The following is a 26,039-nucleotide window of genomic DNA, read 5'->3' as shown; positions in this document are numbered from 1 at the left end:
TGAAACAGATATAGAATTTATTTAACCAATGAGTAGGAAAAAAAAAAATACATAGGTGTAAAGGAAACAAGCTGACCCTGTTATAAACACATCACTACTTAGAGAACCAAGAGAACTGGAGAAACAGTGAAATCCAAAACGCCTTGTTTACCATTTGGTTTTTATCCCCAACACTTAATATTGAATTAAAAACAGCTGCCATTATTTGATTTTTTATATATATCTAATGTTCTTTTCCCATACATACATATATACGGGAATATACTTTTTTTTTTTTTTACATTGTGCAAGTGTTATGCTGGTATTCCATAAATGGTAAACAAGAGTTGGTCCAGTGCATTATATAGTGACATTACCTAAATACTTATTGACTCTCAGCTTCAACCACAATCCTGACCATTGAACTACTACCCCTACTGACAGAGAAAAGTCAACTATGAAACAGGAAAAGGAAATGAAAAGCATTTCTATGGTAAAGCCTGAAACATCTGCTCAAGTGGATCTGAAAAGGAGGGGTGACATGGCTGCGAGTCATTATTGCCAAGTTGAGCATGTTTACATGATTAGCATTACGCCGTTTTTGCTTGTCGTGCACAAGACACCACCTTAAACCATTGTCTTTGACCCAAAGGAAACATAAATGCCTCTAAACAACGATATGGCAATGGCAACAATATCCAAACATGCACAATTTATTAGAAGTGTGTTTTTCAGAGGTCAGTGACACTGAAGAGTGCACAGAACACAAAAGGAGAACAAGAACACTTGCTAATATAAAAAGACGTCTTTTCATCTCATCTACCTTTAACCTTACTTTTTGTCTGGAGATCAATAGCAAGAAAACACCTACGAAAGTAGGAAAAAAAAAAAGGAGAGAGAGAAAAATAAGTGTCTGCAATGCTTACCACAACCCAAAAATATTTGTACGCTTTAAACTAACTGGCTCTCAAATGAGGTGAAACGCCACATAAAGCTCAGGGTCAAAGTTGAAATTGTTTGGTGACAAAATGACAGCTTTATTTCTCTGTGAGACTCTACGATTTCATTGACGCATTTGTTTTTTCCTCAAAAGTATTTCCAAGTGAAGGTTAGCAACAATATAAATCTATAATTCAGTGTGCCAACATTTTTACAAAAAAAATTTGGTTTTGAGTATTACAAAACAAAAATGACAAACTATTAGATATAATACACACATCAACACAATTCATGTCAAAAGAAAGGAAACGTGATACATTATTTATTCACACTTTACAAAAATCTTTTTACTACAACACCATCAGCAATCCAATATTATAACCAGACAAGTTGCTTTCAATTAAAAACAACCAGAAGAAAAAAAAAAAACTGGAGATAATTTGAGGAATAAAAAGGGACAACAAAAGGGGAACTATAAGATGGTCCTCCCCAGTTCATCTATTTACTCTTGCTTAATAAAAGTCATTAAAATTGACCTCTGCCTCATGGCAAAAGTATGTTTTCATTTTAAAAAAAGCAAGTGAGTAGCTGCACCAGTGATCTACAATAAGTGCTTGTCAATCCATATGATTTTTAAAACATGACAAACTCAAGAGGGATGGGGAAAACGGAAAACAATTTGGCTTGGTGAGCACGCGGCAATAAATGATGATGCCACCGAAGATGAAGTTAAAAATCAGACCGTGCTACAGTAACAGTACTCTGGCCTTGCGTTTAGAGCAGAAAACAGACAAAAAAAAAACACCATGTTTTCATCAGGTCAGAGAACAGGCTTTACAGTAGTAAATCGAGCTTTACACTTGGCCTTGTGGCAGAATGCATTAGATGGCACGACACTAGGAGATAACCGTGATCTAGCAGGAAGTGGAATACAGAACGAGATCCAAACAAAGAGAAACACACAAGCAAAATATACGGTTAAAGAGAATTGCCTGAGTCGAGAGAGAGGAAGTGGCAGTAAAGAATTTAAACGAGAAAAAAAAAAAAAAAAAAAAAAAAGAAAACACTACAGTGAGACCATTAGGATTTCTCCAAATCACGACCGGCACAGCAGAAACACTCACTTGACTTTGTAGACACCCAAAAATATCAGAAGATTAAGATATTTGATAGAGAATAAAAAAAAAAAAACAAACAGAAATGAGGATATTGTATAAATATGGTGAAGATGTACAGAGATTGAGGCTGTTCAGGTGTTCACTGATAGCACTGGCAGTGCGCTTCGAGAAACGAATCAGTGAGGCACAATGTCATATGTTCTTGAATATCAAAGCCGTTAACAGGACCACATCACCAGATATCTGTCTCAGTGGAATTATACCTCCAAAATAATTAATGAAAAGGAGAAAGAAAAAAAAAAATTTGCACTGGGTAAAAACGGGAACCTGGACAAGTGCAACTTCATACAGCAGAATTTATTTTTTTTTTTTTATACACACGCTGGTCTTTTGAATGTTCATTAGGATCTAAAACGGATAGGAATTTAGCCTGCATTTACAATCATTTTTCATCCAAATCTAAAAGTGTACGTACAAAAAAAAAAAAAAAAAAAAAAAAAAAATTGCAGTAGATCAGGACTTTTGTTGCTTGTATACAATCATGTAGAGACAAAAAAAAGGAGAAAACCTGGAGTCTTGGCTGGGCGTCTACTGGTCACATTGAGTTTAATTTATCGGGCTATGAGTGGGATGTGCTCGTCTTTGCCTGTTCTAGCATATTTCCTGCCAAACTTCCTGCATACACTAACACAAAGCTGGCCATTCCAGATGATTTCTCGTCGCTGAAACCCTTTCTCAGCTGCACGCACCAGATCAGTGGGCACCTCAGTTCAAGGAGGGCTCTATGGCACATGAAGCTAGACAACTCCATAAGTCGGCCATTTTGGCTCTTGAAATGTTGCTTTCTTAAAAGCAGGAATAAAAAAAGGTGCAGTTGCACTGGCATCCAATGGATTTAATTACAAGATGGACAAGGCCCGCTAGGTGGTGATGGCGGGCCATGCAACCCATCACTGGAGAACAGCTCGAGCATCCGTGGAGAGGCCTCAGCACCACTAAGTGCAAATGTAAGAGTTCGGCCAGCTCTCTTTACACGTTAAAAAGCCCTTTTTTAAAGGGTTGCTCCTGGAGATCGGACTATCTGACCCAAGCTGGTGAAATTCGTTTTTTTTTTTTTTTTTTATTCATCAAATTCAGCTGCTTGCTCTAAACTGGCTTCATAGTAGCATGATCCAAATTACGCATTTCATGATCACCTGCTTTATCTGGACTCCCTGCATGAGTTTCAAAGATATTGCCATTCAGTTATTTATATATAAAAAAGCTTTTTTTTCCTGTTTAAGGTAAAACTTACATGATCACTCAGGGGCCTTAGGGGTTTGAAAAAAAAAAAGAACAGATTGTTAATTGTGCCCAGAAACGGAGGGTAGAAAAGGAAAAACAAAAAGAAAAAAAAAAAAAAAGTGTGAGGGAGGTGGTAGAGATAAGACTGACATTAGCATCTGCTTCAGTTAAAATCTGTGGGAATAAAAGTTTGCCACACTCCATCTCCTCTTAATGGATTCTGATTTATACACAACAGGCCTTGCCTCGTTCTCACTCCACTATGAGAGAGAAAGGCAGGGGCCTGGAGCTCCCTCTGCTGGCTCTGAGAACTACCTGCGACCAGGCAGATGAATGCCGTTGACAGCAGGCAGAAAGGGCAGGAGCAGCTCCAGTTGTGCAAACAGGGAGAAGTGATCAGAGGGGATGTGGGGATGGGGACAGCCAGTGACATTGTTCTCGTGGAGCCAGTGGGGGTCCAAGGGACCCAGCACACCCAGCACATTAAGCAAAGGTGTAGAGTAGAAGATGTAGTCAATGATGCCCTGAAAAAACAAAAAACACCACCTTACAACTGTGCCATTGATGTTAGACACCAAGATAAAACATGCTACAAACACACTTAAAAGCTTCTATTATTATTATTATACATTTCAAAAGTGTTAATACATTTGTGTTTTTTTGAGGATAATGTTAAATGTACAAACAGTAAGGTTATGGTGAATGACAGTTTTAACCTTTAACTTCTTGAAACTAGCTTGTTTTGTCTAAATGATGGTCCCTTGGATTTTAAAGTTGCCAACTAGAGATTAGGGGGTGAGATTAAGAAACAAAATTGTATTGCATCTTAGTTCTCCCAAAAACGTGTTTTTTTTTTTAAAAGACTGCAGTTAATCAAACTGTTGCTGACTTCCATTATGTATATTAAACACACACACACACACACACACACACACACACACACACACGAGACTATGGAAACCAATGGGTACAAGCAACTGGGGTGTGCGATATATCGTGTACCATATCATAATGGTTTAAACAATATGCATTTTTATGTCTTCTAGTATACATTTAAAAAAATAAAGAGTGCACACATACACTATGAAATAGGCTAGACCAGTTTTTTGATGCGGCACCCTTCGGAAATAAAAAAATCTAAATAATGGCACCCTACAAATACGGCTTGACTTCAAACTTAGAATTGAATTAAAAACAAAAAGCAGTCAGTAACAAAATAAGAACAAATAAATGACTAAAGATAGCATAAATAACGATACAAATGAAATCAATTGCTTCAGTTTCTCCAGGTAGGTCTTAATGTAGGGCTATTAAGGGATTTATTTTTACCAATCATCCACAATGTTTAGTCCTAGAACGCAATTACTATCAGAATACGAGAGCATAACAAAGCAGTTAACAGATCAACGAATGCGAGGGCAGCGTTACCAGAGTTGCTCCTTATACCCGACATGTTACAGCACAGTAGGGCTACTGCAAACAGAAACAATACTGGGGCAGGGGAGTATTCGATAAAAAAAAAAAAAAAAAAATCAAACCTTAAAGTCCAATGTGTAGTTGGTGTAAGGCATCAGGCTGTTCTCATAGGCACTCTTCAGCTTGAAGCCGTGCGTGATCCTGGTGCTGGAGGTGCCGTTCTTGCCGTTGCAGTTGAAGTTGGTCAAGCTGTCAATATATCGCAGCTCTCTGAAGTCCTTGTGGGTGCTGTCCACACCACCTGTGCTCAGGTACTCCACCACACCTGTGCGAGCATGGAGAAAACCCATCAACAATAAAGAATAAAAACCAATCTCTAAACACTATGGTTCTGGCACACATACCAGAGTCAGGTAGAGAGTTGAGGTCAGCACACAGGACGAGAGGGATGGCATTGGTTTCCCCTGAGATGGAGGAGAGCTTGAGACTGCGAGTGGCTTTATCCACAATGTTCTTCACTTCAGACAGAAACATCATGGTTTGGACAAGCTTAACATCTGAGTACTCTGGGTCCCAGTGCATGTGAGCATTGGCCACAAGAAGGAGCTGTTTCTCCATGCCATGCAGAGGCTTTCCAGCTATAGAGCAGAGAGAGAAACTGCTTTAGATATTGCTTTGAGACTTAATCTCAGCCCAGTGTTATGTTGGGATCAATAAAACTGAATTCAAACACTTATTGAACTGAGAATAATCAAAATTGAAATGACTCAAGTTGAATAATGACATTACTGTCTTCAGTTGAGCTGCTTATATATTACTGAACTGAACTCATTTGGAATGAACGACCTTTACACACTTACTGAACTTAACCAACACTGAACTGACTGGAGCTGAAGAATGACACTATTGTCTTACAGCTGCTTTATAGCATTTTGGATTTGCATCTTTTTTTTTTTGCATTACTAATTCTGTTACTTTCCTGTTGAATACTGTGAAGCTCCATTGAATTAAACTAAAAAAAAAAAAAAAAAAAAAAAAAAAAAAAAGAAAAAACTAAAAGTAAATGTGACTTCGCCATTGAGACACTTATGGTCTTTGAGTATGTTGGTTTCATTTTCAGCAAATCTTAGCAATTTTGAGGCATTTTACATTTTGTCAATGTCAATATGGTTTCATTTTTACGTTTTAATTTTAGTACAAGGTAAACTAAGTGAATTTTATTTCAACAGCAACTTGATTAAATAGTTTAATACTATTTCAGTTCAATGTTTTTATTTATTTATAAAAATGTCACTATGGTTTTAGTTAAGAATAATAAAAAAGGTACAGAATTGTAATATTGTTTGTGACATTTACTTCAAAATAGATATCTGCTAGAATTACACTTAACATGTTCATTAAATTAGTGATTTTAAATGTAATATTCCTTAAATAGGATTTGCTGAGCCTCGTTCAAAGCATTTGTATAACATGAATGACTTCTGCGACTTCATGTACAATGTACAGTACTAAAGTACTAGGATGATTTTGCGAAAATATTTCCAAATACCATTTAAAAGGTTGCATTCGCACCGACCGTGTGTACAACAGCTATTTCATTTGAAAGCGGCGTTCAACAACGTTAACAACAGGAGGATGGAGGACACTGAACGGAGCTATGTTTTTGTTGTGTCTAGCAGGTTTCAAAATAATGGACATGGAATGTCGACGTATACGTAAAGTGATTGAAAGAACAGAAAGGAACCTACAACGACAACTGGCAGTGCTACATTGCTACAAGTGCCTGCAGTTCAGCGTCCACCCATTTATCACTGCTCATCATGCATGCGAAATAAATTGACAATACTATGAAAAGGTTCCTGCGGTGCGAAAGGCCCTATACAGATTTAATCTGAAGTCACATCTACCAATTGCAAAAAGGGGGAATAGAAAACAGACCAGACTGTTCCATGATCTCCTTCCGCAGCTCTAGTAGTACGGCGACTCCGATGTTGTCCTTTGTCATCACCCTGTTCAACATGGCCTCTGAACCTTCTGAATTTGCCATAGCCAGCTGGTTGAACTCCACTGTGTGTTTCTGCACCAGACTGAACCTGCTCGACAGAAACCGTGAGGTCAGGACACATGCAAACACCACATGCTAGAAAAACTCTTGTTCAAACCACTAATCTTAAGACTTGCAGTCTGCTTATGGGAGACTCACTTCTCTGTTTTATAGAAGACTGCGCAGCCATCCACATGTTTGCGGTCAGATTCAGACATGGTCCTGGCTCGGGACTTTGGACTGAAGAATCCTTCATAACCTTGTTCCTTCAGCTCCACCAGGAAATAGTTGTAGTACTGCTCTGTTTCCACTTCCTATTGGGCACAAAAGAGGTAGATTTTTAGACTGGGTGTACGGTCTTGAACAGTTTTGGAGTCCCTTGCTAATACTGCAACATTTGAAATACCTTGAAAGCGCAGTTCTACATTTAGAGTTATGTGAACGGCTGACAAACCTGTAGGCTGATGATATCCGCACTGCAGCTGAGAATCTCCTGCATGATGGACTTCTTCCTGTAGTCCCAGTTGAGGGCCCAGGGGGGACAGTAGCCATAGAGCTGGCGTGTGGCGTACTTGTCACACAGCACGTTGTAGCACATTACAGAGAAAAGTGCTAAAGTGTGAAGAGTGTAAGCAAGACTTCAGTAACGCTGACAAAATAACTTTTTTTTTTTTTTTTTACAAAAGACATTCAATATTTAAACAGTATTATTATAAATGTATCTTTCATGTGTCTTTAAAGTGTCATGAAACCACCCTGTTCCAGCACTGGCTTTACACACCTTAGACCTTAGAAATGGGCATGGAAAAATGGGAGTGTAGAGGATGGGAAGAGGGCAAAAAAAAAAAAATCCCATCCATAATTCACAAACTTACAATACACTCTTCATCCAGACCAACGGATATTAAGCAGCCCAACACTGCACGTTTTGCATGTCGCCTTAAGTACACCAGATTCAGCTCATCAGATCATTAGTAGAGATTCCAAGACCTGAAACTGGTGTGTCTAAGAAAGGAGACGTGCAAAAGGTGCAGTGCTGGGGTGCCTCCAGGACCAAAGACTATGGTTAAAATTATCGTGGTATTTTCATGCACGCTCCACATGTTACATATTGTTACAAAAATGTTTACAGAGGTGAGCTGACAGCACAAAAGCCCTTTCTTGATTTTCAATTCTCCGCTGCAAGACAACCTCATGCATAATACAGCACAGTGTTTGGATCATAAGACTTCATTCTTATGAATACTAGGGATGCACTGGTTGACCATCGATAAATCGGAACCGGCTGGTTTTTGCTTAGAATACACAATCGGCCGATTTTTCTGGAAGTGCGCCTACGTGCACAGACTACATTGTAATCATTTACTGTCATGTCACTTGTGTGGAAGTATTTTGAAATCTTTGCACAGAACACGGTCAGCCGCTCAGCACTGGAAGTGCAGAGCTACACGTCTGAGGCACAGATAACAGGAAATGAATAGCCTACTGCACTACTGCACTAGTGTACTGTACCTGTCCGTGCCCGGCACAAGCAGACACATTGAAGGGACAACTTCTCACGTGTTGGATGAGAAACTAAACTGACTAAACAAATGCTTTTCCCCCTTTTTTTTCCCATTCATCCAATTACAACATTTTAGGGTAATGATTCACATCCATTTTTTTTTTTTTTTTTTACTTGAGCCAGTAGTTATTTATTTTTCATTGGCTCAAGTAAAAAAAAAAAAATAGATGTGAATCATTACCCTATTTGTTTTTAATTGGACCAATAAAACACTTTTGCATCTTTATTAAAAGAAAAAAAACAAAAAAAGGGAAAACGGTATCGCCCATGAAAAATCATGATTGGTACATACCTAAATACTGAGAAAAGCTCGGAAAACTAATGAGACGTACTCAAGCCACAGCAGCCAATCGCCACTGCAAATTAATGCATGCATCACTTTTCGTGTTGCTTTTTGAATCAGAATAATTAAATGAACGTCTTTTTAATGACCCCTTTTAACCTAATAATAGATACGAGTGCTATTGTTTTCACTGATGTGCAACCCATTCACACGTTAACATCTCAAATGTGTTTTAGGGTTTTGACACTAAGGAAATCACATAATTTGGCCGTCTTCACATCAAAACACCAAAATAAACTCAATTAAATTTAAAAATGACAAGTAAAAAAGAAAAAATATATATTTTCCTGCTTAGTTTTAAAATATTGTTACATTATGAACTCGTGCTGACCACAGTTTGATAATTTTTTTTCAAATCAAGACTTATATTTTGAATTAAAATGGAACTTGGGAAAAGGGGAAGAATTTCAAAAGGGCTTTAGTCATTAGTTATAAATTCAAATGATTCGATATGCTTTTTGATGCTTAAACCATTACATCAGATAACCATGAACTGGAATAAATAAAAAGGTTACCAAACTCAGATGGCAAAAACACTGCATCAAGAATCTCACATGTGCTTAAAGTAGATTACAGACACAGTGTCTGCAGACTATGTCTAATCAAATCTCAGCCAAATCAAAACAACCTTAAATCACAAATTCAGCATTTTGTATTAATTGTGCAGCCATAGGTCTCTCATGAAGTAAAATTGCCTCTAAATAAAATGTTTTGCACTTTATTATTAGAAAAGACTCTAAATAGCTGCACCTGGGTAAAAGAGAAGTGAGAGTAAATGGTGCAGTGATGGCCTGTGTGAGACAATGTGAACTGAAGTGAAAGTGTCTCACCTGCTGGCCGTGTTCTGTCATGCTCCTGCAGTGGTATCCATGAACGTGGTGGTGGATGTTCTATAGGTACTATGATAAAGAAAAAAATAAATCATACACTCAGTGAGTGAACTTTTCAGTAAAAGCTGAGCAATGACTCGGTGGAAATGGTCTGAACACTGCATTGCATGTAAGAACATAGTAATTATCCCCACAGTAATTCAAGAAAATCAAAAGAAAAGTGTTCAATCAGACAACAATGCCATGACTCATTTCATTGCATGAAATTAATCTGTTCTAAAGAGCATGTACAAGAATAGAAGCTTTTCAGTGCTTGCCACACAAGCGGGACGGCAGCTGTACAAGGGTTGACTCACCACGTTTGGTGCCTGCGAGATTGTCCAGCAGGTAGTTTAGGAGCCGACGTGTCCCATCAGGCTCTTGGTAGAGGTTCAAGATTTCTTGTGCAAGTGGGTTTCCTATAGGACACAACCAAACATGAAATATGCCATGTGTAATTACAGAGCCAGTACAAAGTAGGGCTGCCCCCTTATAGTGGACTAATCAGAAGTCGACCAAAGTTTTAACAGCCAGTCTTAATACAATACTTATAGATGGGCAGGACATCCATAAGCTCGACTATTATTCAACGACTTCTCATATATTGCTTATCTGGAATATTAAAGTAGAAGCAACTTTACATGGCCGCTCAATCTAAGGTTAACAGAAATGTGCGCTGTTAAAATGTGTGTGGCGTGTGAAAGCTTAACAGTAGAGCTCACTGCAGGACAGATGGAGGCGCCGTTGCACTCGCACTTAAAATACTGGTCATTTTTGGTCATACAGATAAGAGGAATACATCTTTCAAATATGTAAAGACTACATTTGTGTGCATTCAAAATACTGTGCTTTTGTAAAATAATGAAAAGCAAACATGACGCGCTTTCTGCTGTCTCAGTCTTTGAACTTGAGCGCAAAACTGTGAAATGCCTTACAGGCAAAAACGCATCTACAGTATAGAATGTGAAACGCCTACTTTCAAATAAACCAAATGGAAAACTAATTCTCAGATTATGTAATATGTATTAAACAGCCACTATTCCGACTTAATCTCGTAATCCGAAAACAAAGTATAAATATTAAAATGTTAATGCAGTTTCCTTACCGTTTTTCCCTGACATTCATAATTTCCTGCTGTTGCGTTGTGGCAAGCTTTGTGTGTACTTCAGAGCTTATTAGGCTTTGCAGGCAATTAAAGGCTTATTATGATGATTTAAATGGTTTATTAAAAAAAAACGTGCGATTAGTCGACTGCTGCTTCAAATTAATGACTACAAGTCGACCAATAAGAACACTAAATCAAGGGCAGCCCTAGTACATAAAGCATTCCAAAATTACAATTTATATATGGTTTCTAAAAAAATAAAAATAAATAAAATAAAAGCCATGACTTCATTGTGAATCCAAGAGGGGAAAATGTATAAAAAAAATTAAAATCAATCTGTAGTTTTAGAAATGGGGATAACAATTTAAAATTGTGTTTCAAACAAAAAGATAGACCAAAAAAAATATTGGATTACTTCACTACAAAAAAAAAAAAAAAAAAAAAAAAAAACACCATTTAAAGTCTCAATATTACTACATGTAATGTACCCCTTTATGGGTTATAAAAGGAAGTAGTACCTTTCAAACCTAACGTTTGTAACTGAAAGAGTTTTCCAAGCTCAAAAGGCAGAACTCGTAACTGGTTGTTATTTAAAAGCAGTTCCCTGTGAAACAAACAGACAAAGATTTGCATGCCATAAAAACAGTGATAATCACACAGCAGTATGCACAAAAGTAAACAGGGATCAAATATTGCATGAAAAACCAAATACTACGTAAAACTGAACATCCTCAACCAGCCTTTGAACCCCCACGCTGCAAAAAACCTATAGTAGCCTGGTGCATTTCAGCAGCTGGATTAAATCCCAACCACTTTCAATGGTACCTAACACTGTAGCATTTCAGCTGCGCTCAGAACGTGATTTATAACCATCCCAAGCAGCAGTAATCACACTACCAGAGAAGTGGCAACATTTCAACCTAGGACAAATTAAATTGATTCAGAGCAAACCACTGTGTCACCCACATAAGAATGGTGGTGTTATCAGAGCACAGCCCCTGGAGACAAACATCACTCCTGAAGAATATAGGACCTAATTAAAGCTTGGAGGCTAATGCTGCAGTTCCACCGAAATTACCTGGAACAATTGTACCAGGAACTCACCTCCCCAGGAACTACCCGCAGAAATGTACTTAGTTCAGGGAAATGTGTATATATACACAGCCATTACAATGAAAATTTATCAACTACTTTTAAATTTTAACATCTAGATAAATTGAATACAGACCAAAGATTACCTGTTAGATTTACCCAAAACGGATGATATTTTAGGTTTAACCACTAAAGAGACAGAGCCAGCGGCACATATCAGAAGGTCTAGCCGAGTTGAGAGTACTCTAGGCGGATACATAAGCACTGAGCTCCCGCTGATCGCGTTGAGCTCACACTCTCCGAAATCGGCAAAACATTTTTAAATGAGCACTGTCTTTATAAATAAACAGCAGATTTGAGTTTAAAACTACGTTCTCGCCTACATTCTCACCTGAAATACTTCAAAAAATTACATTTCATGACACAATAACAGTAATATTTCTGAAAATGACCCAAATAGATGGTGGTTGAACTCAACCAATGCTGCGTGAACTTAACCAATCAGCATGTTTAGCGCCCAGGTCCCGTCCCTGAAAGTTCAGGAACTTTTAAAAAGTACTACCACGCCAGCAGGGACTTTCTGGGGGGCATTTTTAATGCAGAAATTTTTTTAGATCCTTGTTCCTGGAAACACACCAAGTACCAGCCCAAAGTCCCTAGTTCTTGAGTAAAGTTCAAGCGGTGGAAACACTGCTATAATGACTTGTAAAACCAAGTATGGGGTTAAAGTCTCTTCAAGCTACCACAATAGTCTCATCCAGCTGCCTTACAAAAAATCTTTATGGTGGTTTCAACCAGTGCAATTTAGTTTGCAAATAAACAGAAAATTTGCTTCTTACCTGAGATTAACCAAGTTGCCTAGCTCGGCGGGCAGGCTCCTGATCTTATTGGACGAGAGGTCCAGATACACCAAGTTGTGTAGTTTGGCAATGTCGGGCGGGATTCGTGAAAGTGAGTTATCACTGATGTGAAGCGCAGTGAGGTGGGTAAGGGACCATAATGATGAACTTAAACTCCTCACCTTTCCTGCAAAGAAAAGACCGCATGAACAGTAAGATAAATGCGTAAGCACACGCACATACACCACCAAATATAAATAAAAACCCTTTAACGGGACTTAAGTCAACATACTAAAAATGTTGAATACAACTGATCATAATGAAACAGCATTTGCAAATTTAACATTGTAAATTTAATACCGGGGTTCAGTCTCAAGAAAATCAACACCCCAAATAAATCTTTTTAAACTCTGCAACATCTGATTATTTAATTGATTAACCACATAAAAGCTCAAGTTTAATTACTCTATTTGGAGGACAATATTAGGCAGGATGTGGAATATGTAAAGTATAAATTGAATGCTATGAAAACAATAGTTAATGCATCCTTGTACGCTATGCTACAGATTCCTCTCCCATGATCTCTTGGGATAGAAAATTGTTTGTACGATGCACACTTCAGTATCTGGGCTGAAGCAAAAGGAACCAGGGTTGCCAGGTTTTCAAAGCAAAATCCTGCCCAGTTGCTACTGGAAACTAGCGCTATCACTTTTCAAGGGGATAAAACAGACGTTTTTTTGGCGGCGTTCCCCTGATGAAAGTCACATTTCAGTCAGAATTATAGCACCCCTTTTCTGATGTGCTCTGTCAGTTTGATGCACATGCTGGTGCTTGTTCAATGAAGTCTGTGAAGTTTCACAGACTCACTCCCTGTGAAGAACCTTTATGACAAAAGGAACACTTCCAAGATTTTCTAACACTTACAGATAAGCATATAACCATAAAAAGTTGAGCGCTTATGAAAACATCTCTAAACATTAAAAGGCATAAAACAAAGCAACCGTCTTCCTTTTACCGCAACAACAGTCTGGGTTCTGCATTTCAGTTTTGTCTATAAAAATTTACTATTTTCTTCCATAAATAAAAATAATCAAAGGGATGTGCATAGCGTGAAGATTTGACTGAATCAAAATTCTAAGTTGATTTAATGCAGTCCTAAAAAAACGAATGTATTAACATTATATGGCATTACTGTATTAACTATTGTTAAGACAAAAAAATGTAACTGACTACAACAACGGTGTAAACTGGAAAAAGTTTTTTGCCTACAGCTTAACATCATATTCCAACAATGTCACCTCAGCCAAAACCAAAATCAGTTACAGGTGAAGCAAATAACTACATTGATTAATTAGTAGTACTAACATTTTCCATTGGAATAAAAAGCTGAAAGTCACGGTGAAACAATCAACACCACTTTTCTTCCATATGGTGACAAAAAACCGAGTGTAATGGAAAAAATATAGGACACTTGTTTCTATTCATCAGCTGTTGTTTGGATTTAGAGATGCGGGCATCACGCTCAAGTGGAGGTAGGTCAACGTGAGCTTGTGGGGATGGGTTTAAACAGACTAAATGATGATTGGAGAATTCCTGTATGTGTCACCAGAAAGAAGTCGGGCATTTTCACTGGAATTTCCAGTTATGCTTAACAATGAAGTAAAAAAAAAAAAAAAAGTCCACACACAATAAAAGAGGGAAGAGCACAGATAAATAGTTTAAATCTATAACATGCATTTTGAAAATAAAGTGAATTTTCCATGTCATGCCAACTTTAAACACACTGAGTGCATTCTGTTTTGAGTTCACTAACATGTTGACCCCATCTGAGACCCCGAACATTACCAACAATCTCCAGCTCTGCCCAATATGACTTCTTCCCATTGGCCGCCTCCTCACTGGACATTATAGTGTACATCCGCCTCGGGTCAGGCGGGTCATATTTTTCCTTGGGCATCCCTGTAATACTGAAACAAACGACAATCACTTTAACTAGAACACTGTTACGGGAAAAGTACAGCACATGCACTTTAAACACACACGAAGTGGTTTTATATGACAGGAAACAGATTGGGTGCAAAGACCAGGTGAGATACCTAGGGAAAAAAGACATTGAAAACACTCAGAGAGTAAGAACACACAAAAGCAGTTCCAGGATCAATAGCTGTTGGGATTTTTCCATTACGCGTATGACAAAGAGACACTCGCGCGCAGCTCAACGTCACCACGCTCCTCAAATTTACATTAAACTGCTTTCAGTTAAAACAAACCGTAATAGTTTAAACCCGTAAATGACAAATTAGCACTCGATACAGAGGAAAGGCAAAATATGAAAACTTGTGATAAAGTTTTGTAAGAAATTACCAAGTAGTGGTAGCAAGTCTCCAGCGGTCTCGAGTAACGTTAGCTGGCATTTTAGGCGAAGGGCGACTCACTCGAACTAAATTTCCTTTAAAACCACTTCTTAATTTGTTAGTTATGGCACAAACAAAGTCGGGTCTTATTACTAATTCCAAGAAACAAAGGTGCAGCTGAGGTCCTTGCAAACTGCACTCCAAATGAACACGGAGTCAGTATATTTCCATTTACATAACTACAGTGATTATCGCTAACTAATCAGTCAGGGCCAGATGCGGTTAATTTTTTAGTCTTTCATCATCGCTGTGCAACGGAACCCAAACAAAAACATCACCACCTCGTGTTTGTTAAGCAGAGCCACGATACAGAGCTAGGATTGTTCAGTTAGCTGTGCGAGACAAATTCACTGAGAAAACGGCAAGCTGCAAGACGTCTTAATGAGCCAATTAAGAACAAGTAATTAGGAAATTAATTGGCTTTAGATCGTAATATGTTCTTACCACAGATTTGCTGTCTAACTGCTGGAGTGAATTAGTTTGATCGGACCCCTAACAATGTGACCGTTAACGTTAAGCGTTTGTCTCTCTATATAACTTTGGATTTAACGTCAACGTTACTTTGAAGGTTTATGTGTGCGACGTTAATCGCCGGGAACTATCATAAGTAATCCATTAAGTTTAATGATGTTAAGAAATATATAGAAGAAGCCTTGGGGTGCTTATTTAGCCTATGTAAGTTAGCTTCTCTATGGACACAGCAGGCTGCTTACATAACCAACAACATAGATCTCAACATTCAAAATCGCTCGTTTGCGAAATTTATCCATCTATCATAGATTTTAAAGCACTCACGCACGCAGCGAATACAAATCAAAGGATACCAATCTTATCGATCCATCATTTCCTCTCTGTTCGGATTGAGCAAATTAGCTCATAAGCTAACTAGCTAAAAGCGATTATACATTTACGAAACTAGACCAACATCAAAATCACCGCAAAGCAATATGAAAGAAAACATATTCCGTTGTTTGCATACTATTAGATACATTTGGGAATGCCTCAAATACGTGTTAAATTTACCTGTAAGCTCATACCAGTTCACAAAGACGAGTGCGCGTTTCTTTTGTTTCTGATCCGCTGCTCTTTCTCACTGATGGCAAACAAGCATCATGGCGGCCGTGAGAGTTTCAGGGCTCGATAAGAAGCGCGTCTCTCATTGGCTGCTCTTAAAACGAGCACTCTTATTGGTTCTTCTGTGCGCTCGACGCCTCCACACTGTTTACGCCAGCGAGGCAGGCCGCAAATGAGAGTCACAAAAATAGGTCAATTTTGCGGATGTTGACGAGTCGAGTAAAACAAAGATGCAGTTTTTTTTTTTAAATAAACGCGCTATAGAGCATTATGCGACGATAACAGTAATGACAATTGATGAATAGCATTTAAGAAACACGTGGGAGTCGCGTTTTGTTGTAAACACTTTAAAAAAAATAAAAAGGAAGTTATATGTTATATACACAGACTGTCCTGCTTTGCTTTTTATTGCTTCGACGTTTCTTTAAACGTGAAAATCAAACCACACATACAAAATACGTGGATCACTTCATTTTTATTACTTATTTGAGGTCCATCACTTTCCAAAATATTATATCAACCACATGTGATAATAATATGTGGGTATCGAAATATTTTTTTTGGTGTCTAAATATACCATCAATAAGTCTATAAAGGCTTTCATGTTTCCAGGAAAATAAAATTAAAAGTAGTATAATTAAAAAATGCGTTTATGAGCTGCAGTACATTTGGCTGGCCAATGGATGGCGTCATAGAGCTTTACATTCACACATTTCGGCTTTGTTCAAAACTGAATACTTTCTTTTCTTTTCTTTTCTGTTAATCTGAGCATATGGCATTGTAGGATCCAATACTTTAAACACTATAGTTCACCCCAAAATTAAAATATGCTAAAAAGGATTTCACCCTTAGACTTTCCAAGGTGTTAATAAATTGGTCCTTCAACAGATTTGGAGACATTTGCTTTTATCAGCTGTTTGGACGGCACCCATCCACTGCAAAGGGACCCACTGGTAAGCAAGTAATATAATGGAAATTTTCTCCAAATATGTTCCAATGAAGAAACAAACTCTTCTACATGCTGGATGACCTGGGGGTGAAAGATTTTCCGGACATTTTCTTTTGTTGTTGTTTTTGTTGTTATTGTTGTTTCTTTAATGTCTGTGTAAGTAGCTCGCCTAGCTACATGGATACAGAACATTCGCGTAACTTGGTTATCCTTAGACTTTGGATTGTGGTATAATAGTGAAATTAGTTTATTTGATGTTTTTATGATATTTTATGATTATAAGCTGTATTGCATGTTGTATTGTTTTCATATTTTCAAAAATTATGATCTTAACAGATGCTGAGAAAAATAACTTAAGTGGATGTATCTTTTTTTTTTTATTCATAAACCACAGGCATATAAACGACAATTCAATAAAAATTACATATTGATAATAAAATTACTACATGTTAGACAACCCAAGTAATAAGGAACACAAGGAATATTTTTGTGCCTTATCAAACACCGGCCTTAATGACTGATAAAAATGGATGAAAACCATGTATTTGCTAATGAATTTACACAATATCTAACCCAATTCACCACTGACATGTAGAAGCAATACAGCGTTTTCAATAATCTGTGCTTGAAATGTGGGATGTAAAGATTTGGTGACAACACTGAAACTGTCAAGTGATAATCCTGCCACAAGCACAAACACACTCCCACCCGCTGAGGGCTAAATATAGTTTCATCCCTGACATCTTCCACATCATGATGCACGTAACAAGGGCTAAACCTCTCATGATAGAACATCAATAGGTCTGGGAGCTTGAACATTTTGTTATTAAACCCATGTCGTTCCAAACCCATAAAAGCTTTGTTTGTCTTCGGAACTCAATTTAAGACATTTTGGATGAAAACCGGGAGGCATGTGACTGTCCCATTAACTGCGAAGTCAAATACACTGTCAAAGTCCACTGAAATACACTGAAAAGTATGAAAGACATTGTCAGAATAGTCCATCTGCCATCAGTGGTTCAACTGTAAAATTTTGAAGCGAAAAGAATAATTTTTATACGCAAAGAAAACAAAAATAATGACCTTATTCAACCATTCGTCTCTTTTGTGTCTCTCTGCATTACGGTAGCCATTTTAGAAAATATCCACTGAACGCAAACTGCACCTCAAAATTTTCATTTTGGGGGTGAGTATTCCTTTAAAGATAACGAAGAACATACAAAACAAAAGGAATAAGCAGGAATTATGCCATTTTTTTTGTCTGAAAGTCTAATTTCCACCTCATTTCAATCCCCATAACCCCAGCTCCTTTGTCTTGCTAAGAGTCATTTCAAAGCTAGCATGTAATGCACTCTAAATACACACAATTAAACAATGTTTTCACGCTCTTTAAATAATTTGACAAAATTATCGCTTGATTGGAAAGGACTCACAATATACAGTAATTTCCTTCATGTGATATTAACCTTGGGTTTCCTTTGTTTTCTTCACACATCACACGTCTCACATTTCATCTCAAGCACTTCACTGACATGCTTGTCTCCTTGGTAACCAATACACTATAAAAAAGTAATCAGTGTGATGAAATGTGGAAATTATAAAGCAATTATCATTGCATTTATTTATTTTAAATAGGGTATTATGCATTTACACAATACATTTCGGTATGGATCTTATTTGTTGTATTTAGATTGATTCGATTTATAGCAATGCACATGTAAACATTCATTTTTTTTTTTTTTATTAATTTACACATTTTATTGAAAGTCCTTACTCTGGGAAAATAAAACGTTGTTAAAAACATGAATAAAGCAATATGGCAATGGTATGAATTAAAATAATTGATCAAAATTCCAAAATTGAATCCACATCATCCAATTAGCACCTACATAAATTCCAAGGCATCATTTTAAGCAGCATCCTCATTTAGCAGCGTACACATCGAAATCTGACAGATGCTTTTGCCGCATTCACTTATCGGAGAATTGCAATGGTTGCGCTGGTCAAATGTTCTATCATCTTGTGTTTCTCAATCATCTCGCTCCCACTTCCGCTGACTGTGCAGATGTGTGCCAGAAAGCTCTCCAGTGCAGTGACTTAACGCTTAATGCCAAAAGCTATTGAATGGCTTTCAATAGCATGCAAGTGTCAGCATTATTAGCGCTTTCAAGAAATCGAACGCCTCGGGTTATATAAATCAAACACTTGATAATTATCTCAGCACAGTAGGAAAGGAGTCTGTGATGTCATTATTTTCCATCTCTAATGAGTAAGAACTGAAGGTCAAGGGAAAAAAAGAAAGGCTATTTGAGAATGTTGTTTGCTCAAGTAAATTTTTTTTTCTTTTTGCCTTCTCTCAGTTTCTCTTTTAAAACAAAGAAGCTGGATGTGTAAGTCAAACGGGAAGAAAGGAACCGCCTGTGGATCTGAATCATGAACAGAGAGGGCCCTGGGGGATCCCTTCAAGCTGCATGGGAATTTGACACAGGGGCCACGTTTCGACCGTTGACATGAAGCTGTGACAGCCCTGATCGTCCAGATTTTCTTTTCTGCATCTCATTTAATAATTCGAGGTAAACAGGGTTGTTGTTGTTTTTTTCCTTTGTTGTGTCTCCCTGTTCAATTCTCACACTCACACCCCCACATTCTCTCCTCCGGTGAGCAGGGCCGTAGCAACAGTATTTGAGATGATTTATAAATCTTTGCTTTGACTTGGATAAAAGAAATAAAGACAGTGATAAATCCCAACAGCACTTCAAGGGTTGACAATTAACGCAGATGAACAACTAAATCATGGTTTGATTTATATTTGTTTTATTTTTTTCTCCCCCTTTGAAGCTTTAAGTAAGGAGCCTCACTAGCTCAAGGTGAAAAACCAAAGGATGTTGGAGCAGAAACCAGTTTTTAAGAACCTCGTGCTGGATCTGTTTTTCTCCAGCCGTGAGTGCCGATGGCGTCATAGAAAGCTACAGCTGTGATGCTGGTAAACCCGTCATGTCAATACAACCACATTGAGGGAGTTCAGCATCCCTGAGTTCATAAACCATCATAACCCGCTGACCGTGGGGAAAACTGTGTGTTCTCTTTTATATGATTGCATGCATGTGAGCCTTGCAAAGAGCATGCAAAGTGCACAGTTGCCACACATCTGAGCTTGTCACAGAAAGCAGCAGGACTGACACATCTGTTAGACTGAGATATAATTGCAGACACTAACTCGTGTGAACAAAGCAACCAAATAAGATCAACACATTCCAGTGCACTGCACTCATTAATCTGTGAACCTCCAGTGTTCATTTCAGATTTTTCAAGCACAAAGTATATAGTAATATTGTGTGATATTGTACTTTTCCCTAAACTACTATTAAGAGAGCTTAAGTGAATTTGTAATTGCATCAATCAGCAATTTGAAGCCAGAGCATTTGCCCTAAATGAGCTATAAAGAGAGAACAGTTGATTACCTAGCAAACACCTAGTATGAGTTCATTGCTCACATTAGTAATACAGCATTCAGAGCATCACACAGAGCCTTCTCATGTGCTTTAGTGAGCTACCTGCAAAGGCAATATTCATAGGTCTTACAAAACTGCATCTTAATTATACATGTTTTGTAGAACATTTCTGAGAAATTGTTAGAAGTGTGTGTGTGTGGACCAACATGAGGGTGATGACAGAATTTTCCTTTCTTGGTTTTAATTTCCTTTAACCCTTAGCCTACTTTATCATGATCCAAATGCAAATCTCAAAGGGCTCTAAATTAAAACTTTGCTGTCCTACAATCTACAACATGCATTGTGGCGTCTGATTGATAGCTTACTATTTTTTGCCAAGTGAATGGCCTTTTGGCATAATAAAAATAACAATAATAATAATAATAATAATAATAATTTAAAAAAAGATTAGCTCGGAAATCTTTACTGAATTTTATAAATTAAATGTAAAATATTTTCTATTGTTAGTATTTAAAGATGAACACTGATGGGACTGGAAACTGGCACTGGTTAGCTTGGAAACATGTTAACATCAAACTCTATTGAAATCATTTGTAAGTTGAATGCTGTTTGTGTATGTAGAGCGTTTATTACATTATATGTTTTGCTCCCCACAATAAAACTAAGCATTAAATATAAAAAAATGAGTATAAACATTTCAATATCATCTTATTAAGGATAGACAATTTCACCTTACTTTAAGCCATATAAATATCAGCATCTGCATCAAAATGCATAATTTTGCTCAGTTTAGGCATCTGAATAAACTTTTAAAAAGTGGAATAAACTTTTTCTGGTGGGAAAATCTGACTGTTATTTCTTATGTCAAGCTTTATGGTATTAAGATATTTTATTGTAGACTAATTCAAAGGCAATGTGACATGTTCAGTGACAAAATAATAATAATAATCCCAAGACGGTATAAAAGTGAAGAGTAATGTTGACTAGAAATATACTTACTGAAATATACACAACTGCTGATTATTTTTATGCTTACCAATAGTGTGCAGTTAGCTTGGAAACATGTTAACATCAAACTCTATTGAAATCATTTGTGACTTGAATGCTGTTTGTGTATGCAGAGCGTTCCACATCAGAAATCAGTAGGCATTGGGGCAGTGTACCATTTTGGAACAAAGATTTGGTGTCATTTATAATAACATTCACATAAATGAAAACCAATGTCCTCAAACTGTTTCTTTCCCTCAACAAGTTGAAAGTTGAGTCAAACTTTCAGGTTTTCGTTATTTACCATTTGCATTTAGAATGCACAGACTTACAGCACTTCCTTTGGGGAAGAAAACACACTGTCATCATCAGGTCCTCAGTGCATACTTCGAAAGCATTCTCACTGAAAACATCTGACCTGAAAATAAAATGGGGCTCAGAGCTCTGAAATGACAATGAAAAGCTGGGTTTCAAAAATAAATTGAAATTTGGAATTAAACTAAATGTTTGTGTGACATGAAATGAAGAAATATTTAGGATTCTGCTCTGTTTCTTATTATTAGTTGGTTACTGACATTTTAAATTCCACCTAATTTGCTATTTTCAGATAGTAGTCAATGAATCTCTACACCTCTTTCGATGAGTATATTCACTAGAATTACCGGCCTAATAATTGTATAGCAAGTTAACAATCTCTTCTCTAAAAATAAATGAGGATATTTGCTGCTTAAGCATGTGGGGCAAAATGAAGCATCACATTACTCCAAAGTGCAAGCATGTGGCATAATATATATATAGCATTTATCACTTCACACTGGGAATTACTTTAGAGACTAATTGACTTCAGCGGGAGCTGTCAAGTGATTACATGTTGTGAAAAATGGAAGTAATTAAAACAGAAAATGTATGTATTCTACTATAAGTACCTGATAATTGGTCATCCGTATAGGTTACATCCCCATATATGGTAAAAGATAATGTGTAATAAAATATTCTCAAATAAAATTAAATACAAAATTGAATTAAATTATAATGTGTTTGATTGATTTGTTATGTTGTATCAGCTGTTTGGACTCTTATGGTGACGGCACCCATTCACTGCAGAGGATCCACTGGTGAGCAAGTGATGCAATGTTACATGTCTCAAAATTTGTTTCGGATAGAGAAACAAACTCATCTACATCTTAGATGGCCTGAGGGTAACATTTTCTTTTTTTGGTGTACTACTCATTTTAAGTTCCAACCCAAGGTCACTTGTAAAATGTACCTGTGGTGACATTTCTGTAAAATTATATTATGTTCCTTTTTGGACATTTCAAAACACTTGAAATGTCTAAGTGAGTAGGGCAAAAAGTACATTCAGTTTGATCCAAAACAACTGAAAGTGAACCTGCCAATGTTCATTATGTTGTTTGTTGTACATTCCGTGGCAGTTATAGGAAATTAAATGTCTGCTGAGTGTTTCTAGAAGGTTAATGTTCATGCAACCTTGCAATTTTAGCTTGCTTTTAACAAGTTTTTTGTCTTTTGTTATGACTTCACGGGTCTCAAACACACATTGGTGTACCAGGTGATTTACCTAGCAAGTTTACTACATCAGAAAAGCCATACGTATTAAGCTGGTTATGAGATGCAAAAGTGAAAATGTATTACTGTATATACAAGTCATGCATTATGATAAAAGCATTTTGAGGTCATAACATAATAAGGAAAAAAAAGCATAATTATTAAAATGTATTGGTGTTTATTAAATGTAGTATCAGTTATTAAATGTACATTACATACAAGTGTTATAAATATTGCCTTTGGAAATTATAAAATGCTAGTCACTGTTGTTTGACATAATCAATAATTTTTTTGTGTGTTTACTAGTTAAACTAATAGATAGCACGTTGCTATCAGATTACTTAATATTATCAAAAATGAAAGCAATAAATGTTTTTATGTTGGATACATTTTAAGGATTCTCAAATTGTTTGTAATATTATAGTAGGCTAATGTTCAGACAACCACAGCTGCCAGTTCCTTACCATAAACTCTAATTATAAACATCATCATGTAATTCTTAACAGATTACTGTGTAATGAAAACTTTGATTAATACATGCCATGCACATTCATGACTGATTAATTAAAGTTATTATAACATGCGACTACCTATGGATTTTGCAGCGCTTTATTGCTAATTAATCACACTTCAAGAGCTGGTGTAGTTTCGCAGTCCACCCCCGTCTCGTAAAGAGAGAGAGAAAGGAGCAGAGAAACGGGCACAAACACTCCCATATGTGTTGAGCGCGACGAGCTGGAGCGAGCAACACCAACACCCTGCCGCCTCTCCCCGCGAGCTTCTAGAGGAAACAAAACATGTCTTGGCACTGTGTGGTTCACCACTGCCACATCAAAACGGCAGGTGAAACTGATGAAAGATATTCAGATCATGAGGGAGTTTTAAAAGTTAGCACCCCATCTTTGGTATGATACGTTTGGCGTGGAGTGTTTGGCGGATCGCGCAGCGCTTCAGACTGGATGCTACAAGTTTAAAGTCGAAGCGCGTTTTGGATGAGAGTACACCTGGAAATGGGGGATCAGCGTCAAAGGTACCCAGAATGGATTTAACTACTGTCCCATTCCCCTCGCTGAACTCATCCGCGGATTCTAATGGCACAAGCGCGCCGAGACCTCCTCCGCATTCACAGTACGCGGCGGTGCTCATCATTCTCGTGGTCACCGTGATCATCTTGGTGACCATTGTGGGGAACGTATTAGTGGTGGTGGCCGTTTTCACCAGCCGCGCGCTGCGTGCGCCACAGAACCTCTTTCTGGTTTCTTTGGCGTCTGCTGATATTTTGGTGGCCACTTTGGTTATTCCATTCTCCCTAGCCAATGAAGTGATGGGCTACTGGTACTTTGGAAGCACCTGGTGTGCCTTCTACCTGGCTTTGGACGTGCTCTTCTGCACGTCATCCATTGTGCACCTCTGCGCCATAAGTTTGGACCGCTACTGGTCGGTCACCAAAGCAGTCAGCTACAACCTAAAGAGAACCCCGCGGAGAATAAAGTTCATGATCACGGTGGTGTGGGTCATCTCGGCTGTGATTTCCTTCCCACCGCTTCTCATGACCAAGCACGACGAGCTAGAGTGCTTGCTGAACAACGAGACCTGGTACATCCTCTCCTCCTGCATGGTTTCGTTTTTTGCGCCTGGTCTCATCATGATTTTGGTGTACTGCAAGATCTATAGGGTGGCTAAACAGCGCGCGACCACCGTGTTCGTGGCTAAGAACGGGATGGAGCGACAACCATCGCAATCGGAGACCTGCTTCGTGCGTAAAGGCAAGACTGAGACGGAGAGCCCCAGCAGCCACAGCTCAGGCAGCCGAGAGCGCAAAGGCGAACTCGACGACATCGATCTGGAGGAGAGCAGCGTCTCCAACAGACAAAGAAACTCTCGCTTCGCCAAGAGCAGGAAGGTGGAAGGGGCACAAACGTGTCCAAAGCTAAACGGACGGCTGTCATGGGCGTGTAGCCGCGCGTCGGAGCTCGATCAGGAACCGAAGGCGCGTCAGCTGTCTTTGTCCAAGTCCAAACTGGCACAGATGCGAGAGAAGCGCTTCACCTTCGTGCTGGCAGTGGTTATGGGGGTGTTCGTGCTCTGCTGGTTTCCTTTTTTCTTCACCTACAGCCTTCATGCCATATGCCGAGATAGTTGCACAATACCGGATTCTCTATTCAATCTCTTTTTCTGGATTGGTTACTGCAACAGCTCTGTGAACCCCATCATTTATACCATTTTCAATAGAGACTTTAGAAAAGCTTTCAAGAAGATAATGTGTCAGCACTCTACACGCGCGTAAATGCACACACATATGTATATGGGTCAATGACAAATAAAAGAGTGTCATAGAGTGTCAAGAGATGATAAAAAGGGGGATTCTTTTGAAAATATAATATAATACACTGTAAACGTTGTTACGTTAAAGTGCTATTTCTGCCTGATCTTACCCTTAAATTGAGTTTTTTTTGGTGTAACCTGATATGTGACCCTGGACCACAAAACTAGTCATGAGTAGCACAGATATGTTTGTAGCAATAGCCAAAAACAAACTGTGTGGGTAACAATTTAAGATTTTTAAAGCCAAAAATCATTAGGGTATTAAATACAGATCAGGTTCCATTAAGATATTTTATATGTTTACTACAGTAAATGTATCAAAACTTCATTTGGACAACTTTAAAGGTGATTTTCTCAGTATTTAGATTTTTTGCTCCCTCAGATTCCAGATTTTCAAATAACTGTATCTCGGCCAAATATTGTCCTATCCTAACAACCATACATCAATGGAAACCTAATTTATTCAGTATATATATATATATATATATATATATATATATATATATATATATATATATATATATATATATATATATATATATATATATATATATATATATACACTTTGATTCAGTTATTTGAAGAAACATTTTTATTCATTAGTTTATACCACGTGAAGTACATTTTTGCTTTTTTTTTGTTTTAAAACCTACTCATTTATTTTCTTGCTTGTTGAATAA

At 37.6% G+C, this 26,039-nt stretch overlaps 2 protein-coding genes and 1 long non-coding RNA gene across 5 annotated transcripts; 2 read left to right on the top strand and 1 right to left on the bottom strand.

Moving 5' to 3' along the window:
• Nucleotides 1–16,139, bottom strand: LOC113038408 (CCR4-NOT transcription complex subunit 6-like). Of its 2 annotated transcripts, none has more exons than XM_026195783.1 (12): nt 16,030–16,139; nt 14,438–14,559; nt 12,593–12,779; nt 11,180–11,265; nt 9,874–9,975; nt 9,518–9,586; nt 7,235–7,392; nt 6,940–7,094; nt 6,675–6,829; nt 5,141–5,374; nt 4,859–5,061; nt 1–3,844 (listed from the first exon to the last, which is right to left on the bottom strand). In XM_026195783.1, exons 2-12 carry the CDS (start codon nt 14,547–14,549, stop codon nt 3,632–3,634), a joined length of 1,674 nt encoding a protein of 557 aa, XP_026051568.1. In that variant the 5' UTR covers nt 14,550–14,559; nt 16,030–16,139; the 3' UTR covers nt 1–3,631. The 2 variants fall into 2 exon arrangements, with proteins under 2 accessions (XP_026051568.1, XP_026051567.1); XM_026195782.1 differs by lacking the exon at nt 16,030–16,139 and adding an exon at nt 14,957–15,220.
• Nucleotides 15,220–22,422, top strand: LOC113038410 (uncharacterized). 2 transcript variants are annotated; one of them, XR_003274782.1, is made up of 4 exons: nt 15,220–15,681; nt 16,969–17,033; nt 19,390–19,602; nt 19,868–22,422. It is a non-coding gene; the product is annotated as an uncharacterized LOC113038410 (long non-coding RNA). The 2 variants fall into 2 exon arrangements; XR_003274781.1 differs by lacking the exon at nt 15,220–15,681 and having other exon boundaries at nt 16,271–17,033.
• Nucleotides 22,423–23,777: 1,355 nt separating this feature from the next.
• On the top strand, nt 23,778–25,558 carry LOC113039177 (alpha-2Db adrenergic receptor). Its single transcript, XM_026197069.1, has one exon. The coding sequence runs from the start codon at nt 23,942–23,944 to the stop codon at nt 25,319–25,321; it is 1,380 nt and encodes a 459-aa protein (XP_026052854.1). The 5' UTR covers nt 23,778–23,941; the 3' UTR covers nt 25,322–25,558.
• The last annotated feature ends 481 nt before the right edge of the window (nt 25,559–26,039 follow it).

Source organism: Carassius auratus, chromosome 21, assembly GCF_003368295.1.
Source record: "Carassius auratus strain Wakin chromosome 21, ASM336829v1, whole genome shotgun sequence".
NCBI classification, from domain to species: Eukaryota; Metazoa; Chordata; class Actinopteri; order Cypriniformes; family Cyprinidae; genus Carassius; species Carassius auratus.
Note: the sequence above shows the minus strand (reverse complement) of the source record. Positions and strands in the feature narration are given on the sequence as shown.